The 18023-nt window shown below is 41.1% G+C and overlaps 1 protein-coding gene across 1 annotated transcript in view; it reads right to left on the bottom strand.

Moving 5' to 3' along the window:
* INSC (INSC spindle orientation adaptor protein) overlaps window positions 1-16374 on the bottom strand; it is a 185131-nt gene extending 168757 nt beyond the window's left edge. Inside the window, exons 1-3 of the mRNA XM_054969992.1 lie at window positions 16235-16374; window positions 6661-7006; window positions 3365-3417 (exon numbers count right to left, since the gene is read on the bottom strand). Coding sequence (XP_054825967.1) covers window positions 3365-3417; window positions 6661-7006; window positions 16235-16374 — 539 coding nt within the window. The remainder of the gene's footprint in view (window positions 1-3364; window positions 3418-6660; window positions 7007-16234) is intronic.
* Between the last annotated feature and the right edge of the window lie 1649 nt (window positions 16375-18023).

Here is an 18023-nt window from a genome sequence, read left to right as displayed (position 1 = left end):
GAAGCAGACAGCTTGAGGAGAGAGGACAAAACAAGCCCTTAATGGACTGGGACCAACATACCATAGACTGCCTCTCACCATATGTTCCCCAGAGTGCTCTTCATTTTGCCGACAAACACCTTCTGGTAATCACTGGCCCCCAAGGATATTCATCTAGCCTCAACCAGGGCCAGGGCCTTTTTGCCCCTGGCTCCAGCCTGGTGGAACTCTCTCTCCAGCAAGACTATGGCCTTGTGGGACTTGGAGATGTTCCACCAGGTTTACAGTGGTGGTTGAGGTGTGGGCAAACTTCCTGGTTGGCCTCTCTGCTGTGGCCTCTTGGTACGCTTGTTTTACATTCTGAAGATGTGCCTGCCTACCTCCATGATACTGGAGTGTGGGATGTATTATGATGAACCATATCAGGCTGCATTTTTATTGTGGTTTTAACTTTTGTATTGGAACTATGAAATTGTGTATTTTATCTGATACCAAATTGGGAGGAGTAGCAAACACCCAAGAAGACAAATTAAAATTCAACAAGACCTGAATGCTCTGGCGAAGTGGGCAGCTGTGAATAGGATGCAATTCAACAAAGACAAGTGCACAGAATTACATCTGGGCCACAAAAATGGGAAGCACAAATACTGGATGGGGGATACACTTCTAGGCAGTAGTATATGTGAAAGAGATCTTGGGGTAAGAGTGGACTGTAAACTAAATATGAGCAGTCAGTGTGATGTGGTGGCAAAAAAGGCCAATTCAATCCTGGGTTGTATCAAAGGGGCCATAGCGTCGAAATCGCAGGAGGTCATAGCCCTTCTTTATACTGCCTTGGTCAGGCTGCACCTGGAGTATTGTGTGCAGTTCTGGAGGCCTCACTTCAAAAAGGATGTGGACAAAATCGAGAGGGTGCAGAGGAGAGTGATGAGGACGATCAGGGGTCTGGAGACTGAACCCTACGAGGAAAGGCTGAGGGCCTTGGGAATGTTTAGTTTGGAGAAGAGGAGATTGAGGGAGGACATGATTGCTCTCTTTAAGTATTTGAAAGGCTGTCATTTGGAGGAGGGCAGGGAGCTGTTCCAGTTGGCAGCAGAGGGTAGGACCCGAAACAATGGGCTTAAATTACATGTACAAAGGTACTGGCTGGATATTAGGAAGAACTTTTTCACGGTCAGAGTAGTTCAAAAGTGGAATCAGCTGCCTAGGGAGGTGGTGAGCTCCCCTTCACTGACAGTTTTCAAGAAGAGGCTGGATGAATACTTATCAGAGATGCTTTAGGCTGATCCTGCACTGGGCAGGAGGTTGGACTAGATGGTCTGTATGGCCCCTTCCAACTCTTTGATTCTATGATCTTTTATTGTGTATTGTTGTTTTAATTTATTATATTACTGTATAATGTTGTAACCTGCCCTGAGCCTCTTGCAGGAAGGTCGGGCAAGAAATCTAAAAAATTAAATTAAATTAACCACAGCAGGACTTTGCCTGCCTTCAGCTATGAGCAATCCACTGCCAGTCTGCAGAGGCCCAGGACACACCAATTAGCTCCTCACAACCCACTTCACCTGACCCATTCCTGGAGCCATTGGAACACAGGTATAAGAGGGTCCACTGTGAGCTACGGTAGAGGAGGCAAAATGCACAATTAGCAACTCAAAGGCACCTGGGGCTGATCAAGGGTGCAGGGAGTGCACGCACTGGGCAGGTACAGCTTGGCAGCGAAACGAGCACCTAAGTGATAAAATACAGGGGGGGGGGACCAATTGTGGAAGCAACTAGTCAAATCACCCTCGACCCCATCACCACTGAACCTGACTCTACCTAGCCCGTGACCTCGGATTGCCTTGGAATATGACCTCCGAATGCTTTGAGTTGCAACTGGATCCTGCTGCCCAGTGCGTAGATTCCTAGCTACTGCTGCCTGTAACCAGTCCAGGACTTCTGCTGGCACCTGGTTTGAGAGTTGTAGACTCACTGGGTTTTTTCTCTCTTTGGGAGGAGAGGATGGCCTGGTGTCTGGGAGAAAAAGGGTTGGAGGGGAGGTTATTTTTATTTCACATTTTAAAAACTGCTTTTTTGCTGTGTGTGGGAGGAGTGCTTTGGTTGAGCTTTCGTGTAGGGGGGCTTTGATTTCTCGCTTTTGATGTTTTATTTACTGTTCATTTTGCTGCTTGTTCTTCTGGGAGTGCTGTTTTCCTCTGTTGTGGGAGCTTTCTTTGTTTCTGTAAATTTTGGCTGGTTGTTCTTGTGGTGGGGAGCTGTTTTCCCCTGTTAGGACTTATCCACAGTTTTCCTCTGTTGTTGGGACTTGCTCTTTCTTTACAGATGTTTGGTTGGTGTTTTTTGGTGGATTCTGTTTTCTGTTAGCAAAGACGTTGGTGTGGTGTTCGATTGTTGTTGGTTGTTCTTCTTCTGGGGAGTGTTTGTTGGGGTGCTTGGTCCATGTGCTTCTGCAGTGGAAGTCAGCTTGGAGTATTTTTCCCACAATAGGAACAAATAGAATGGCTAGGGGCACCTTGTTCAGGGGCCCACAGAACTTGACCCTGGGGTCCAATCTCCTTAAAACTTGGGGGGATCTTTAGAGGACAGTTAGGAGTAGATCCCCTGCTAATTCAGTGGATTTTGCTTGCAAAATTCCACCTCTAGACTCCTGGAGAAACCCCATAGTTTTCCCCATAGCGAATAATGGTGATTGGAGGTGGCTGGTGGCACCTTATTTGGAGGTCCATAAAAGAGTCCTCTGGAGTGCCATCTTCATGAAACTTGGGTGGTAGTTAGAGGACAGTTAAGAGTAGACTCCTTGAAAATTTGGTAAAATTCAGTCTAAAAATCACTCCCTCAGACCACTAGAAATGTCCAAATTGTGTTTCCTATAGGAAACAATGGCCAGATTTTACCAAATTTGCTCTGTATTACCGAACCGAAATGGAGCATGAATTCGGTATTCCCTGAATTTTGGATTTTTTTCCAGATTGGTATTACCAAACTGAATCCACTGAACTTTCTTCTTTGCACACCCCTACTTGAAAAGTAATTAAATGGAGCCAACTTCCCATGGTAAATTGAATGTGCAAAAGAGCTCCTCATAAATTCTCGATGTCAGGGACAGGCAAAAAAAAAAGATAGGTTTTATAGAGTCTAGGCCAAGAATATTTATTTTCCACCCTAAGGGCCTTGAAGTTGGTTATTGAAACTGGTGACTTCAGCTGGATTTAGGAGCTAGATTAAATGTTAAAATGAGGAAATTTAAATATCCTCAGTATTTAAACAGAGGGCAGGTTTAATGTGGTAAAAAAGCCTTGAGCAGGTTCTATGGAGAGATTGGCATCAATTTTTTTCTAAATAAAAATACAGTAAAAATATAGCCAGTAACAATTAATATTACCTTTCAGTAACTGTTGTAAGTTCCGAGCATTTCTCCACTAACACTTTTTCATACTACAGAAGAAAAGAAATACAAATATTATATACCAACACTTTTTCATACTACAGAAGAAAAGAAATACAAATATTATATACCAACATATCTAATTTTCAATATAACCTCATCTCTGGATATTTAAATGCAGACCAGATCCATGGACAGAAAACACAGATCTTTCTACAAAATGGAGAAAAGCCCAGGCTTGCAGAAAACTGATTTTTTTTAAAAAAAGTGTTACCCATCTCCCAATCATAAAAGGAGCACCTGTAGCTTTATGAAATGAATGCTCTCAGTGGCCATTGCTAGGCAATTACAACAATATTGCCAGTCTTCAAGCCTTGGTTTCTGTCAGGAAAAGGCAAGGGAAGGCAGGGCCCTTTCCAGAGCTGTGTTGGACTTTGACAGTGGAGTCATTAGGTCCAGGTCTGACAGCACCCACAGAATAACTTGATTTCATGCAACTTGCATGACTCACCAAGGAGTGGTTCTTTGGTATTCTTCATTAGCAGCCATCCCATAAAAGCCTGTGTGGTGTAGTGGTTAGAGTTTCAGACTAGGATCTGGAAATTCCATATTTGAAGCTCCCCTCTGCAGTGGAAACTCACTGGATGACTTTGGGCCAGTCACCCTCTTTCAGCCTAACCTACCTCACAGAGTTGTTGTGAGGATAGACTGGAGGTGAATGATGTAAGCTGGTTTGGGTCCCCATTGAAGAGGAAAGCACGTTATAAATGAAGTAACTAAATAAGATGGGGCAGAAAAAAGGTAGGTTGGTTGGTGGGTAGGAGAGAAAGAAGCAGGGATAGGTGAAGATATGGAGGCTGCCAGAAGGAGAGAAATAGGAAATAATGTGAGGAAGGGATACACAGAAAAGTGAGGTACCCCCCCCCAAGTACTTTTAACTCCACTGTACAAATGGGCCTGGCTCAGCCAAGACCATGCAACTTGGACAGAGCTTTCCCACGGAGAGGCTGCCAGCAGAAAAGAAGGAGGGAAAACTGAAGATAAGGGTGGGGGCAGATAAAGATAGATTGACTGGTGGTGGGAAGGAGAGAAGGAAGCATGGAAATAGGAGAGGCTATGGAGACTTTCAGGAAAGGAAAAGAGGGAATAGTGAGGAAGGGAAAAATGGATGTCCCCCACAAGTTCTTGGAGGTGCCCCACTTGTGTGTGTGAGCCAGAGGTGTGCAGCAGTAAAAAAACTGGTATTATTTGGATCCAAGTATCTGTAGTACTATAAATATTCGATATTACAGATATTCAGGTCCAAATAAACTTGTATGGGATCCAGATCCAGTTTTATTCAATAATACCAAATATATTCAGCCATTATTCCCTATGGGAGAACCTATCAGGGGGATTGGAGGGGCTTTTTTCAAGAAAACGCCATCAAAATTGCAGGGAATCTAGTCATGACTGTCCACTAAAGACCCTCAAGTTTCAAAAAGATTGGACCTATGGTTCTGATTCTAGGGGCATTTGAACAAACCGTCCCAGCAACTCTCCATTGTTCTGGAGATGGGGGGGTGGAAGTCCAAGCTGTCTTTCAGGCACAAACACACAGGGAAAATGCAACACTAATCAAAGGCTCAGTCCCAATGCAAGTTGAATCAAGAAAGCCCAACAGAAGCAATGTCAAACTAGAGAATCCCAGCAGAACCAACGTCAAATCAGATAAACTTAGCAGAACCAAATTGAAACAAGGAACACTATTGCAAGCCCAACAGAACCAGTGTAACTCACAGAAGCCACTAAGCAAAAATACAAGAGGCACTCCCAGTATGCAAACCAAAAACCTCGGTGGAACGATCACAACTGGAAGCAAATTTTAAATCAGTCATACAATCCAATTATAATTATTTATAAATATATTTCAAAGTGTGAAAGTTTGTGCTCTTAATAAATATTTATAAATACCTAAAAACCTAATTTCATAATAGGAAGACAATACATAATACAAAAATATGAATCCATATAGGTGTTGGCCACATATGAGAATATGTAGCAGTCCCTTTAAATGTTACAGTCCTATAATATTTACATTTAAGTGTCATTTTTTTTCTTTTTTCCAGATGGTAAAGCCAAAGACAGGTGTCCAGATAGAAACCAATTCAACAGGTAAGAAATCCAACAATTCAGGAAAATAAACTTTTTTCTTTTTTCTTTTTCTTTACTTGTAGGTGAAACCGCTAGAATGGGTGAAGGACCTGAGGATCCTCCCTGCCCAGCAAGTGGCTGGCTATATCATCCAACTTGTTTCACGACAAGCACTTCATCAAGGGCCAAATATTTAGTTCCACCTCAGTCAATAACATTCCCGATCACTGTCAAACTTGATTCAAGCCCATTCTCTCGGCATACCATAAGACATGGCCACTTGTTGGGGAGGGAGGATCCTTGGGTCCTTCACCCATTCTAGCAGCTCCACCTACAGGTGGGGGAGTATGAATATACAAGGATATGCATGTGATTAGGAACCTGTGGAAACTGAAAGTAGTATGAACTAGAAATTTAGAGCAAAGAATCAATGGATACTTGAAAGCATCAAGCACCCTTTCTACCTGCTGCCCTGTTCTGAGTTATCCTCTTTCTAAAGCCAATCGTCTGTAAAATAAAGGGCCATGTGTTTTCATGGAACTTAGGGCCAAATTAGATGTGGCCTAAGGAAATCTCTGGTTAGGATCTCTTACAATTCTTTTAAGAGCTAGAAACAGTTATTAAGAGACTTCTAATTTTTATCATGGCTTTGGCACCAGGGAAGGTGTTAACTTTTCAGCCTCCTGTTCTCCCCCATGAGAAAACACATACGTAAACATACATCTTCTCGGTTACATCTACTCTGTCTACTAAGTATCTTAATTTAGTGAAAATTAATAGAGACAGGAGGTGTTTCTTTTGTGACTCACTATTTTATTTAATTATTTCACTGATAGTTCTTTAGTTGATACTATTCAGAGTAATAGCATTATGACATAACACGCAATATATGAAATGTGCATTTTCAAATCTCCTAAGGGGTTAATCATAACACTTTACTATGATTAGAATAAGTTGAAGGGCTTTTTAAAAATCATATGAAACTCTAGGAGGATCTAGATTTTTTTTTTAAAAAGACTTACAGTGCAATCCTTTGGAGAGTTACTCCAGTCTAAGGCCATTGACTTCAATGGGCTTAGACTGGTGTAACTCTCCATAGGATTGCACTGTTAGTTTATTAGAGCACACAGGATGTCAATTGTACCTCATAACAATCTTACCTGGTGCATTTCATCCCAAGAATTCCTTGTGAATGTACTGTATTCACTTATCATTGAACGGACATGGCAGTTGACTCTCACTGTCATGCTATGGACTCTCTGCCATCTGTTCTTCTCTAGTTTTTGAACTATCCTGGTCAGCTCAGTACTTATAATCCAAGCTCTTTTCAGCAACAATTGCAAGTTATCACATGTACTGTGTTGTGATGAAAGAGAACATTCGCTCTCAGTATCTTCTTCTGTGATGATTGGTTTAGACTGAAGAACACACATGCATTCACAATCAGTCATAAGCTTCAAGTCTTCCATCCAGCGCTGCACTGAATCCACCTGAATTAAGTGCATGCTAAAAATAAGAGGAGAAAAAAAGAGCAGGAAATGTTACCTATAAGATTTTTGTTTCTTTTTGTGAAAATTTTTCTTGATTCTAATTAAAATTAAGATCAATACATTTTACAGACAGAAGCCTTTACAGAGCAGAATGGCTAGACTAGTATTATAGATATTACAATGACAAACAAATATCACTCCCAAAATAACTATAACAACACTGCCCCTGTTTAGCATTGCTCTTGATTCACACCCTGAGTAGACTCCATGCATTAAAGTGCAGAAAACAAAAATGACACCCTTGTAAAGGTAATAGAATAAGGAAGTTTCAGCCCAGAATTATGTTCTTGGTATATTTTTAGTAGTGCTACAATTTAAATAAAAATATAGCTGCCAGCCATTGTATTTAGCTTTGAGATTTGTTGCACATGCAGCTTTCCAGAGCATAACATTTAGAGTTTTATAGGTTAACCATATCTGCACCTTGAATTGTAAGATGGGAAGCAGATTATGCAGATACACATTCCCAATAATAGGATGGGTGATTCATATGATCAATATAAACTTCCAAGTATTTTCAGACAAACATGCACAGATTCAATATAATCCCCTCCCTAGTTTGTTTTAATATAGTGATGGCTTGGCAAAGTCTATCTTGAATATACGGTCACAGACGCTATAATGGAAATGTACTGGAAGGCTAATATGTCATCTGTGATGGACTGCACTTTTTAAAAGCTTAGAAGTGCTGTACAAACAGCTTAACGATTATGAAGGGTTAATTCTTTACAGAAACAGGGAGCTTTGAATGACCTGCTACTCCAAGAAATCTGAATGGGTAGCAGGAGCTGAAGAGAGACTTCTGAACAGGATGCTGAAGAGAGATGAGTCTCATTTCAGCCCTAGCTGAAAGGAGTCGAGTACTGACAGTTTCATGATTCAGCACTGACTAAGAACAATTTAACACAGACAGGAGAACTGGGGGAGGGTTGGCAAGTAATACTGCACCAAACCTGGCCACACTTTCTGTGCCACTAAAGTGCAACCCAGGCTGTAGAAGAGCTCACTTTCTCCAGTCCCAAAATTGTGGGCTGAGGTGACCATTGTACTGCTGTCTAGCTCACAGAAAATAAAATAAAAACTTGTGTATTTATTGCCCTCAGTAATCAAAATACTTTTATGGTTAAAAAGTAAGAGAAACGTGATTCAAAACAAAAACAATGTTTTTTACTTTCTTCCTTCACATTTCTCAATTTTTTAAAACTCATATCTATATGTCCAGCAAAGTTTAAAACATTTGATCATATGCCCTAACCAAAATTATATGTTTCACAACCATGCTTACTTAGCACAGCAGAAAAAAGCCAATGGAAAAGTTTCACAAATCTGAGCTGCATTATATACAACCCCAACCCAACAGTGATTTTCAAAATGCATTTTCTAAAATTTGGCTATAGCTTTGACTTACATATTTTGACCTATGAGCACACACACTGATAATTATTTGAGCAGAAAGCAATTATTTTAATATAAAACAATTTATTAAAGAAATATCAGTAACCAACTACAGCAGAAGATATAGAAGAAGAGGCATTCATAAAAGGAAGATAATTTTTTTTAAAAAAAAACCATTAGCCTATCCAATCATACCTCCAGTTGAGGAGTATTCTGTCCCAACTGGATGTCTGCTATCTGCAAACAGCATTCTATAAATTTATTTTTCCAAAAGAGATTTATTTATTTTTCCAAAAGAGAGGGAAGGCAGGAAGGGATGATTTGGTGCTAGGCTCTCATGGCCCTTTCTTGTAGGTCCACGGTAATGCTGATCACCACTTCGGGATCAGGAAGGAATTTTCTTCCAGGCCAATTTGACAAGGGATCTTGGGGGGAGTTGTCTTCATCTGGGCATACAGCAGTGGTCACTGGAAGAATAGGGGGGGGGGTGCTTGAATTTCCTGCATTGTGCAGGGGGTTGGACTAAATGAGACTTGAGGTTCCTTCCAGCTCTATGTTTCTAGCGTCTATCAGCTGCCCTAAACCCTCCTATGCCCCCTCCAATGATTCTGAACTCCAGAACCCGAAAAACCACATTAAATTAAATCATGAACCTGTAATGTCCTATCTGGAAATAAGCAATCATGATAAATATCTTTACTTACTTTACTTTACTTCATTTGGTATTTAGCCCATCCTCCCCGCAAGTGGGCTCAGGACAGGGTACAACATTCATAAAATACATAATTATATAAATACAATTAAAATCATATCATAAAATCACAACTCAGATGGCCTATTGTACATTCCTGCCCTCAAACACAAAGGGAGACACTTCCTCCCACCCCCAAAGCCCAGATCCAAAATTATGAGCTCAGCCCTGATCCAAAACACGCATATCTAGAGAGACCTTAACGCAGTGTTTGCTATTAAATTCCTTCACATTTGAAAGCAGTCTCAGTGTGGCATCTTTTACTATATAATTACAATAGAAGATCCTACATTAGTAATGACATTTCTAATGCCATGAATGGAAGTGTAATACAGTAAGTGTGCATCCTTCTTTTAAATTTACACATCTTGAAAAAAATGAGAAAACGTAATACCAGTTTAGCCACAGCTACTGGAAATGGAATAATACATTATACTGCATTTAATGAGATCTTGGAAATACAGAGATGGGGACAGGCTTGCAAAAAGGAATCAGCAACTGGAAGACAGAGAGTACTGCAGCTGATTCTTCAGTACAAATGCCCCCCCACACACACACACACACCATGTTACAGACATGGAGCATGAATTGGAGATCTGGAAATGGACAGTCACAGGAAACCAGGGCAAAGATGTAAGGAGGAGTGTCACCCAGTCAGAGTGACAAAAAAGTGAATGACAGCTGTCTTCAGAGCAATGCCAGTTTAATAGTATTAACATAATATATTACATTAAAGATACTGTTCTTCATCTAAGAAGTACAGAATATATTAGCATTGTGGCATATTGACAAAAAGGCAATTTAAATGGACGAAAACATCTACACATAAATTCAGCAATAAAAATAATTCAGTAGAAACGAAGACCTTAAACAAAATTCATATACTTTCCCACAAAGGTATCATTCTATTTCAGTTTTGGTAATAAAAGCATCACCAGCCTACCTCTGCATATGTGCCTGCACTGAGCGTAGTTCAAACTGAGGCATCCACATCTGCTTCCTGCGGATGAGGCGCAAAGCAAGCTTGCGCCACTTTAATTTTTATTACAGAATTGCTGCCAAAAATCAATGATGCCACGGAATTTTATTATTATTATTATTAATGTCATGTATAGTTCGCCTTTCTCATTGAGACTCAAAGCAGATTACATAGTATGATATTAGTACAATCAGTATCAAAGATAATTCCATACAGTATCAAGGACATTTCCATAAACAATGTCATATGGTAAACAGATACAAGTTTAAAAGACATAGTATTAGCAAGAATCCAATATGGAGTAGAAAAAATACTGAAGCAGAACGTAATCAATTCTAGGACTAACATTAGACAATATGGAGCACCAGTGGTACATAGGAATACATATTTAAAGCACCAGATAATATGTAAGGCAATACAATGATGAAGTATATGGTCCCTAACTCGTTAGCGAAGCATCTGAGACCCCATCCCTACAATACAGCCCTCCCATTTGAGTAAAAAGCCTTTTTGAATTGTTCAGTTTTGCATCATTTATGAAAAGCCAGGAGAGTGGGGGCTCTTCTGACTTTCTCAGGCTGGTCATCATTACACAGTTTCCTGGTTGAGAATACAAAGTGTGATGGCTTGTAATGCTAGCTTTCAATAAAGGTTTGCACTAAAGTACTGAGAGTTTTTTTCTTCACAAATTATAGTTCAGTTGGTGGTACAATAAACTTGGTTAGTCTTAAAGGTGCTACTGGACTCTTTTTAAAACCCTTTTAGAATAGGAGAAATGGGAATTGTTATGACCTGGGCCGTTTCCAGACGGCTTACCTGCCTCCGGAACGTTGCGCCACCTTGCGGGGAAAACGCGAAATATCGCGTTTTCTCATGCGAGTTTTGCATGACGTCGTGTGACGCCGCGCAAAACTCGCGCGAGAAAACGCGATATTTTGCGTTTTCCCCGCAAGATGGCGCAACATTCCAGAGGCAGGTAAGCCGTCTGGAAACGGCCCTGTACTTTCTTTGGGGTAGATTTTTCTTTTAATCTTCCCTTTACACCCTCTGGGTAGTTTGCTGCCACCAGGAATATATTATTCCAAAATATTTTATTCAAATTTCCCCTTTGGTAACGTGTTTAAGCGTCAGGCTCCTTCGTGGTTCTATGTGGCCCTGAGGATATGAATGGGATATAGCAATGACAGCTACACTGGGATATAACAAAACAAAATAAATGTTTATTTTACAAGAAGCGTATTGGTTTGCGGGACCAGCCTGAATCGCAAGAATTCACCAGGCAGGAAAAAACACGCTGATGCTTCTTTTGGAGAAAATTGGCCACAACTTTATTGGTTACAGAATCATGGAGTTATGGCTGCGTAATGGCACGGATCCCAGCATCGTCTGACCCACCTGCCAGGCGATGACCCCTCACCCCTCCAGCCGGCCCGCTGCAGGGGGAAACCATGGGGTGACAGTTAAGGGAGTCACACTGGGCGGTAGCCTCTGTGTGGCTCCCCCGTCACCTGAACACAGGCCTGGTCTGTCAGCCTCCCGAGCTGGGCTTACCACTGCCAAGCCTGGTCCAAGATCCCTTATGGGGATCCCCATCTATAGGAACACAGTGCCGGCCAGCACTGTTTTTCCCAACGGGATCAGTGCCCCACGCCCAAACCGCCAACAAGTTGTGACAATTAACGCTAACAAAAGTTTAACTTCGATGCTCATACTGAAGTAATCCTGCACTAAGTTTTTCTTAACTATTACATTAACTTCTGTCCTCAAGCGGAGGGTGGGCGGGGATCGCTGCTCCGAAGCCGACTGAGCTACGGAAGCTGGCCCAGCCCTATAAACCTTTGGGGAGGACCTGAGGGAAAACTTCCCTTTTCAGGTCGGCTGACTGCCTTCTCCCCATTGGCTCCCAGGCGGCGACTTCAATTGGCCAGCTGAGCTTTTCAAACCACCCAGCTCAGCCTGCTGCGGAGCCACGCGCCTGGGCTGGGCCGGCAGGAAAGCCATCCTGCCTTCCTTTCCCGCTTTGTGGCCCCGCAAACGCCGCCGCGGGAAAGTTCCACGCCGGAGGCTTCATAAAAGTAGTTCTTAGTTCTTAAAGTTACTTCCTATAAACTCATTCACACCGATCTCTTCTAAGGCTTCACACACAGTTAGCCTCTTTCACTAGACTCAATAGTTCTCTCACAAATACTTCAAATATACTCAGGCAGCACACAGCTGGCCTCTCTTTCCATGACTGAGTGTCCTTTCACAAACATGCTCAGTTCAGGTTCCACACAGGTTATATTTCTCTCATAAATACTTCAATATACTCAGGCAGCACACAGCTAGCCTGCTTTCTTCTGACTGAAACTTTTCTCTCTGCACAGTCAGTCTAAACTGTATTCACTCCCCACACTCTCAGTCATCAACCAATCATATCACTCACTCTTCCCTCTCTCACCCCCACTCTTCACCTAGCTCAAACCAAGCATTTAAAGACACATGCACCCATTTACTTGAAATCATTACAGGAATGTTTTAATATCCTATAAAAGAGAACCTTTCTTTGTACCTCCCAAGTGGTTTAGAAAGTGGATGGGGCTTTTGCCCAGCAAGGTTTCTGATTGGGCTTTAGAGATTTGATCAGCTGTGTAGACTTTTAAAATATTGCTTTGGCAGAAGCTGCTTCCACAGCACAAAAATCTTTACAGTGTGGTTGAAGGGAAGCTGCAGTAGCCATTTTGTGGCATTTTACTGTTGTGTCCACCACACTTTATCAGAATTTCAAACATAACTGCAGGATCAAAAAGGTTGGAGACCCGCTGGTATAAGATATATTTTCATAAAGAAGTTAACTTTCTTCTGAGTGCCTTCAACCTACTATTTCATATACATTTCTATACAGTTTTTAAAATGTACTTCCCATTACAGGAGCACATAAAATGCTTTCACTTATGCAAACTTCAGTACAGCAGTTTGTGATAATGTCTCTTTCTAATTGGAACGGTAAGGGCTGAACATTCACTTTTTATCTGGTAAAGGTATACAAGTAGGGCACGCTTAATGCTAATTTTAAAAGCAACAATGATTGACAATCTAGTCCAAACCAGTCATCCTGACTCCAATACTGAACATACGTAGGTGAAGAAAGTATTAGATTGTTTTAGTTTGTTGTGAATGCTTTTATTTTTTGTGAATGCATGTAACAAGACCCCAACAGATGTTTTTTCACAGATCTGGGAAGTGACATCATCGCACAGGCCGCGGCCACCCCTGGATTGCTCCTGTGCTCCATGGGGGCCTGAATCAGACTCAAATCAGCCTGGAATGGGCTGCTGTGGAGTGGGGAGTGCTCTGGCACTCTTCAGTGGTGCAATCTGGGCCGATCCAGGCCCAAATCAAGCTGTTTGGGGCCCAAATCAGCCCAGATCAGGCCCAAATCAGGCCATATTGGGCCTGTGGGAGCATGCCACAAGGGCTGAATTGGAGGATGGGAGCGGGGAATCCCCCACCCCTGGTGGGGGAATGGCAAGCCTAGATAGTGAATAATGAACCATTTCCACATCAATTCTTTATTTTTTTCTGCTGTAACTCATTCATCACTAAATTCCTCCCCATGCCATGAACTTCCTATTGTGTTTTTTTCCTTTGCAAATACTCTGTATTGTTAGAAGAGTTAGATGATTAACAAATGCATTTATGGATTGCATGCCTCATAGAACTTTTGAGGCAAGGAGGCTGGCTTGATGGAAACAAAGGTAACAACGTTGGAAGTCTCCACAAGCACTGTTCTACTAGGTTTGTTGGTAATAATTTTTGTCCAGTACACTGCAGACTATATCACTTTCCTTCTTTTTTTATGGACAGTTTTCATTAAAATAGAATGCACCCATGTTTGTGTATAGTAACTATGCTTCTTCTTACTATAATTTCTACAGCCCCTCCCCCAACAATGGTAGTGCAATTTTGCAAGAAAGCCATCTATTCCTTTTAGTTTTAATACTTCTCATACTTCCATTTGTCTTGGACAGAAGCTTATGGAACGGAGAAATTACATGCTGGACTCAGCAGTTTAGAAAGTTTGCATTTTAATTCTTTCCATATTCTTGGGTGAATGCCATCAAGACCTAGTGACTTATTGCTCTTTAATCTATCAGCTACTTTGAAAAACTTCTCCTGTGGAAATGTTAATGTGTGACAGTTTTTCAGATATATTATCACAAAAGAATAACACAGGTGTGGGTATTTCTACAGTATCCTCTGTAAAAATAGGAAAGATGGATGCAGAACACTTATTAACCTTTTCCACAATATTTCCATGATTAGTTTGCCACTAATGTGTGTCTCAATTACCCTCCTTAAACCCTGGCAGGCTTCTTTGTTCCAGTGTAGCTCAACCCAAGTAAATGTTCTGCAAAAGGAAGCTTGGGCTAGAACTTTCACCTTTATGACAGAAAACTTCAGGACTTCATTTATTTATTTTAAAAAATTATGCCACCTCTCTTAAGTCCTGCTTCAGACATCTTACAAGTATAAACACCATAAAAATCATCATAAGTTATGAATATAAAACTAAAACAAACAAGACACAAAACCAGCTTAAAGATATCTTTTAAAAAGTCTCAGACCCGAAGCAGATCAGAAAACAGCTAAAAGGATAAAAATCCTCAGTTAAGTACCTGGGTAACAATAAGTGTTTTGGCTGGGTACCTAAAAGATATTACAGTTGGCCCCAGGTGAGCCTCATGGCTCCAGTGATGAGATGCCACAACTGAAAACACCCTTTTCAAATTTTAACCTGCCTTACCTCAAAAGGTGGGGAAACAGAGCTAGGATTGGAGGCAAGCTATATTAGGACTTTAAAGGTAACAACCAGCATTTTTAATTGTACCCAGAAACAGATGTGTAGCCAATGAAGATCTTTTAGCATGAGGTGACATGCCTCTTTTGTTTCCTTACATCATTACTTCCCAAAAATACAAGACCAGTGAATCCTCCCAATACTTATCACAAACCATTTAAACAATTAGTATGTCCATCTAACGCTAGTTGTCTAGTCACGTAAGCAATTAAAAAAAAAACAAGTCCTACTACTCACAGAACTTTATAGAGCATCTACGTATCTGAAAATTATAGTTCTCAGAAGCTACTCTGCAGAACTTTGTGAGACAAATATATTTTTGTATCAGCTGGCTTTATGGGAACAAGGCAGTCCTTCAGCTACTTTCGGCACAAGCTGTTTGAGGCTTCAAAAGTCACAAGTAACTTGCTAACTTGAACATAATCTAGAATCCCACTCTAGGCCAAGAAATTAAATTCTGATTCTAAGCACATGCTGTAACGCATATGCATGTAAACATGTGCAGTAAAATACATTATAAATATAACAGCAGATTTGCTAAAAATATATGACTTTAACTATAAAAAAAAACTTCTGACTGACATAAATCCAAAAAAGTAATTAAAATGCACTGAATGTGAATTGTTAGATCTTGCCAGATAATTATCTCAGGACAGACAAATGGTTCCTTACATAGCAGCAGCATCTAGATTCACCATAACGTAATGATGTTAGTCAATGGCAACGTAGAGCATTTGGGAAAATGGACTTGTAATTTTATCATAATTCCACAATCAACAAAGATGTAGTTACTTGGAGAAAAGGAAAACTTCTTTAAAAATTTCCCATATTTTTTAACAAAAGACTTAACTGGCTCTTTATGTGGATACATGAATCCTCCTAACTTGGTAACTTTACATGTGAGCGGCAAAGGTCAAGACAATGCAACCACAAAAAAGAAATCATGCCAATAACACTTCTTAGATGTAGAAAAGGAGAAAGGAAGGTGCACAAATGTATGGTGCACCAAGAAGATTTTTCATGGGCTGAAGGATACATTATCTTACATACGAATAGCCAAGTAGCCCTGATCTGCTGATACTTAAACCCACAGATTGGAGCCAGCTGGGAACAAAACATATTTTTCTGCGACTTTGGGGGATCCCCCAGGGATGAAGAAAAATCTGAAATCCCCCCAAGACCATTGAAGGGGGTTTACATTTCCCAAAAAAACACTTACCTGAGGTCTGTGCATGCACAGTCCTCCAGTGGGCGACCAGACAGGCTCTGCTGAAAGCGGCATGCCACCACCAGAGTAACAGAGCCCATCCCAGCCACCAGCTGCATCAAAAGGTGCTGGCTGACCAACTTCTGTGGCATGGAAGCGGGCCTTGCATCTTGCCAACTCTGGCACTACTTATCTCTATCACCATCAACAGCAACCGCAGCGGAAGCAAGAAAAACGAAGATGACTGCCTGAGGGAGATTTTGGAGAAAATTAAGGATGCCAGAGGGAAGAATCCACAGATGCGCCAAGAGGCAAAGGGGGAAGAAATGGGGAAACTTTAGGAACCGTGAGGTTTTTTTCAGAGACCCTTCAATGATTTTTCTCTGTTGAATCAATTTCCTGTCTCATTTGCACATTTCTTCAAGTCTTCTCTTACAACTGCCACCCATACTTGTTTCTGAGAATTGTAAGCAGTGCCTTCAGCTATCTTGTCTCTGAGTTCTGTCTCTTAAACCCAAACCACATGGTTCATTGCAGTGGCATTAAACAAGGGTACAGCATCCCCTTCTCTGTGTCAAAGATCCCTCAGAATGGGGCTTTTTGAAACAGACAAGAGGGAAGGTAATGAACCCTTCCCTTGAAACCTGCCTACAGCTGCTTTTACTTCCAGTTTTTTCAGCTGGAAATGACATTGCAATGTCACATAATGCCATTCTTGCCTGTCTCTGCCCTCCCTCCGACCCTCCCGCTGCTTGCTAACCAAGAGCTGGCAACCCTACTTACAGCTAAAAATATTTGAATTCAATTCTCAATTTGAATGGCTATCAGAAGTCTGGACATGAACACATAGTGATGGCTCAGTCTTCTTCAGTTCCTCTAGTGTATTCAGTATATACCAATTTTGGAGAGAGCAAACTAGGTTAGACAAGTATTGATCCACTCAATCACACTTTTGTATATTCTTTTAGCCATCTATTATCAAGATATTGGGAAATGAGCAATCAGGAAGGTTTGAGAGCATTGATTAAAATGCAAATAGGATTGCCTAAGTACTGTAGTTAGCTGGGAAGGAGGAGGGATTTACATTTGAAAATCAAAGCTAAAGCAAAAAGAAAATGTGCACATTTTTGTAAGAAGCAAAGGCTTTCAGCCATGCAAACTGTTTCTTTATGATAAAAAGCTCATTGTGAATAGGATCCTAACAGCCATAAGCAAAGAATGGAAACTTCCCACAGCTACCACCAGGAGGTGCATACCTCCCAGGTGTACAGGCATTGTAATCCAATCACATCACATGTGCATGGAGATGGGACTTTGGCCTTCTTCTCTGCACCATTTTCACAAACTGAAGAACCCCCAAAAAGCTGATGGTTGCTGCATTTGAAAATGTATGTGTATTTGTTATTACACATAATTTTCTCAAGGTGGGATTCCCCAATCCTTGGCTTTGTTTTTTTCAAGGCTCACAGGAAGGCAGGGGGAAGTCAAGGAAAGCTTTGTATTGCCATCTGTTACCACTACACAGGACCCAATCCACCATTGCCTGTGTTGAGCTCTATGGGTATAATGCTCAATAAAAATATTCATCAAATATTATTATTATTAGTGGGCCCTAACTTGTTGAAGTCTCAGTTCCACCAGTAAACCACATTGAGAAGTAGGATCTAAAAGTAATGCAACAAATAAATTAGCATTGTAGCCATTTAAAGAACTTAGGACAGTTTGTTTTCACATCTAAGAATCTCAAACCAAAGATGAAAAGTAAGCTAGTCCAGCCAGCTTCCTGGTAGAAGATGCCTGA

The sequence above is a fragment of the Eublepharis macularius genome, chromosome 2, assembly GCF_028583425.1.
Source record: "Eublepharis macularius isolate TG4126 chromosome 2, MPM_Emac_v1.0, whole genome shotgun sequence".
Lineage (NCBI taxonomy): Eukaryota > Metazoa > Chordata > Lepidosauria > Squamata > Eublepharidae > Eublepharis > Eublepharis macularius.
This window is presented reverse-complemented; position numbering and strand designations above follow the sequence as displayed.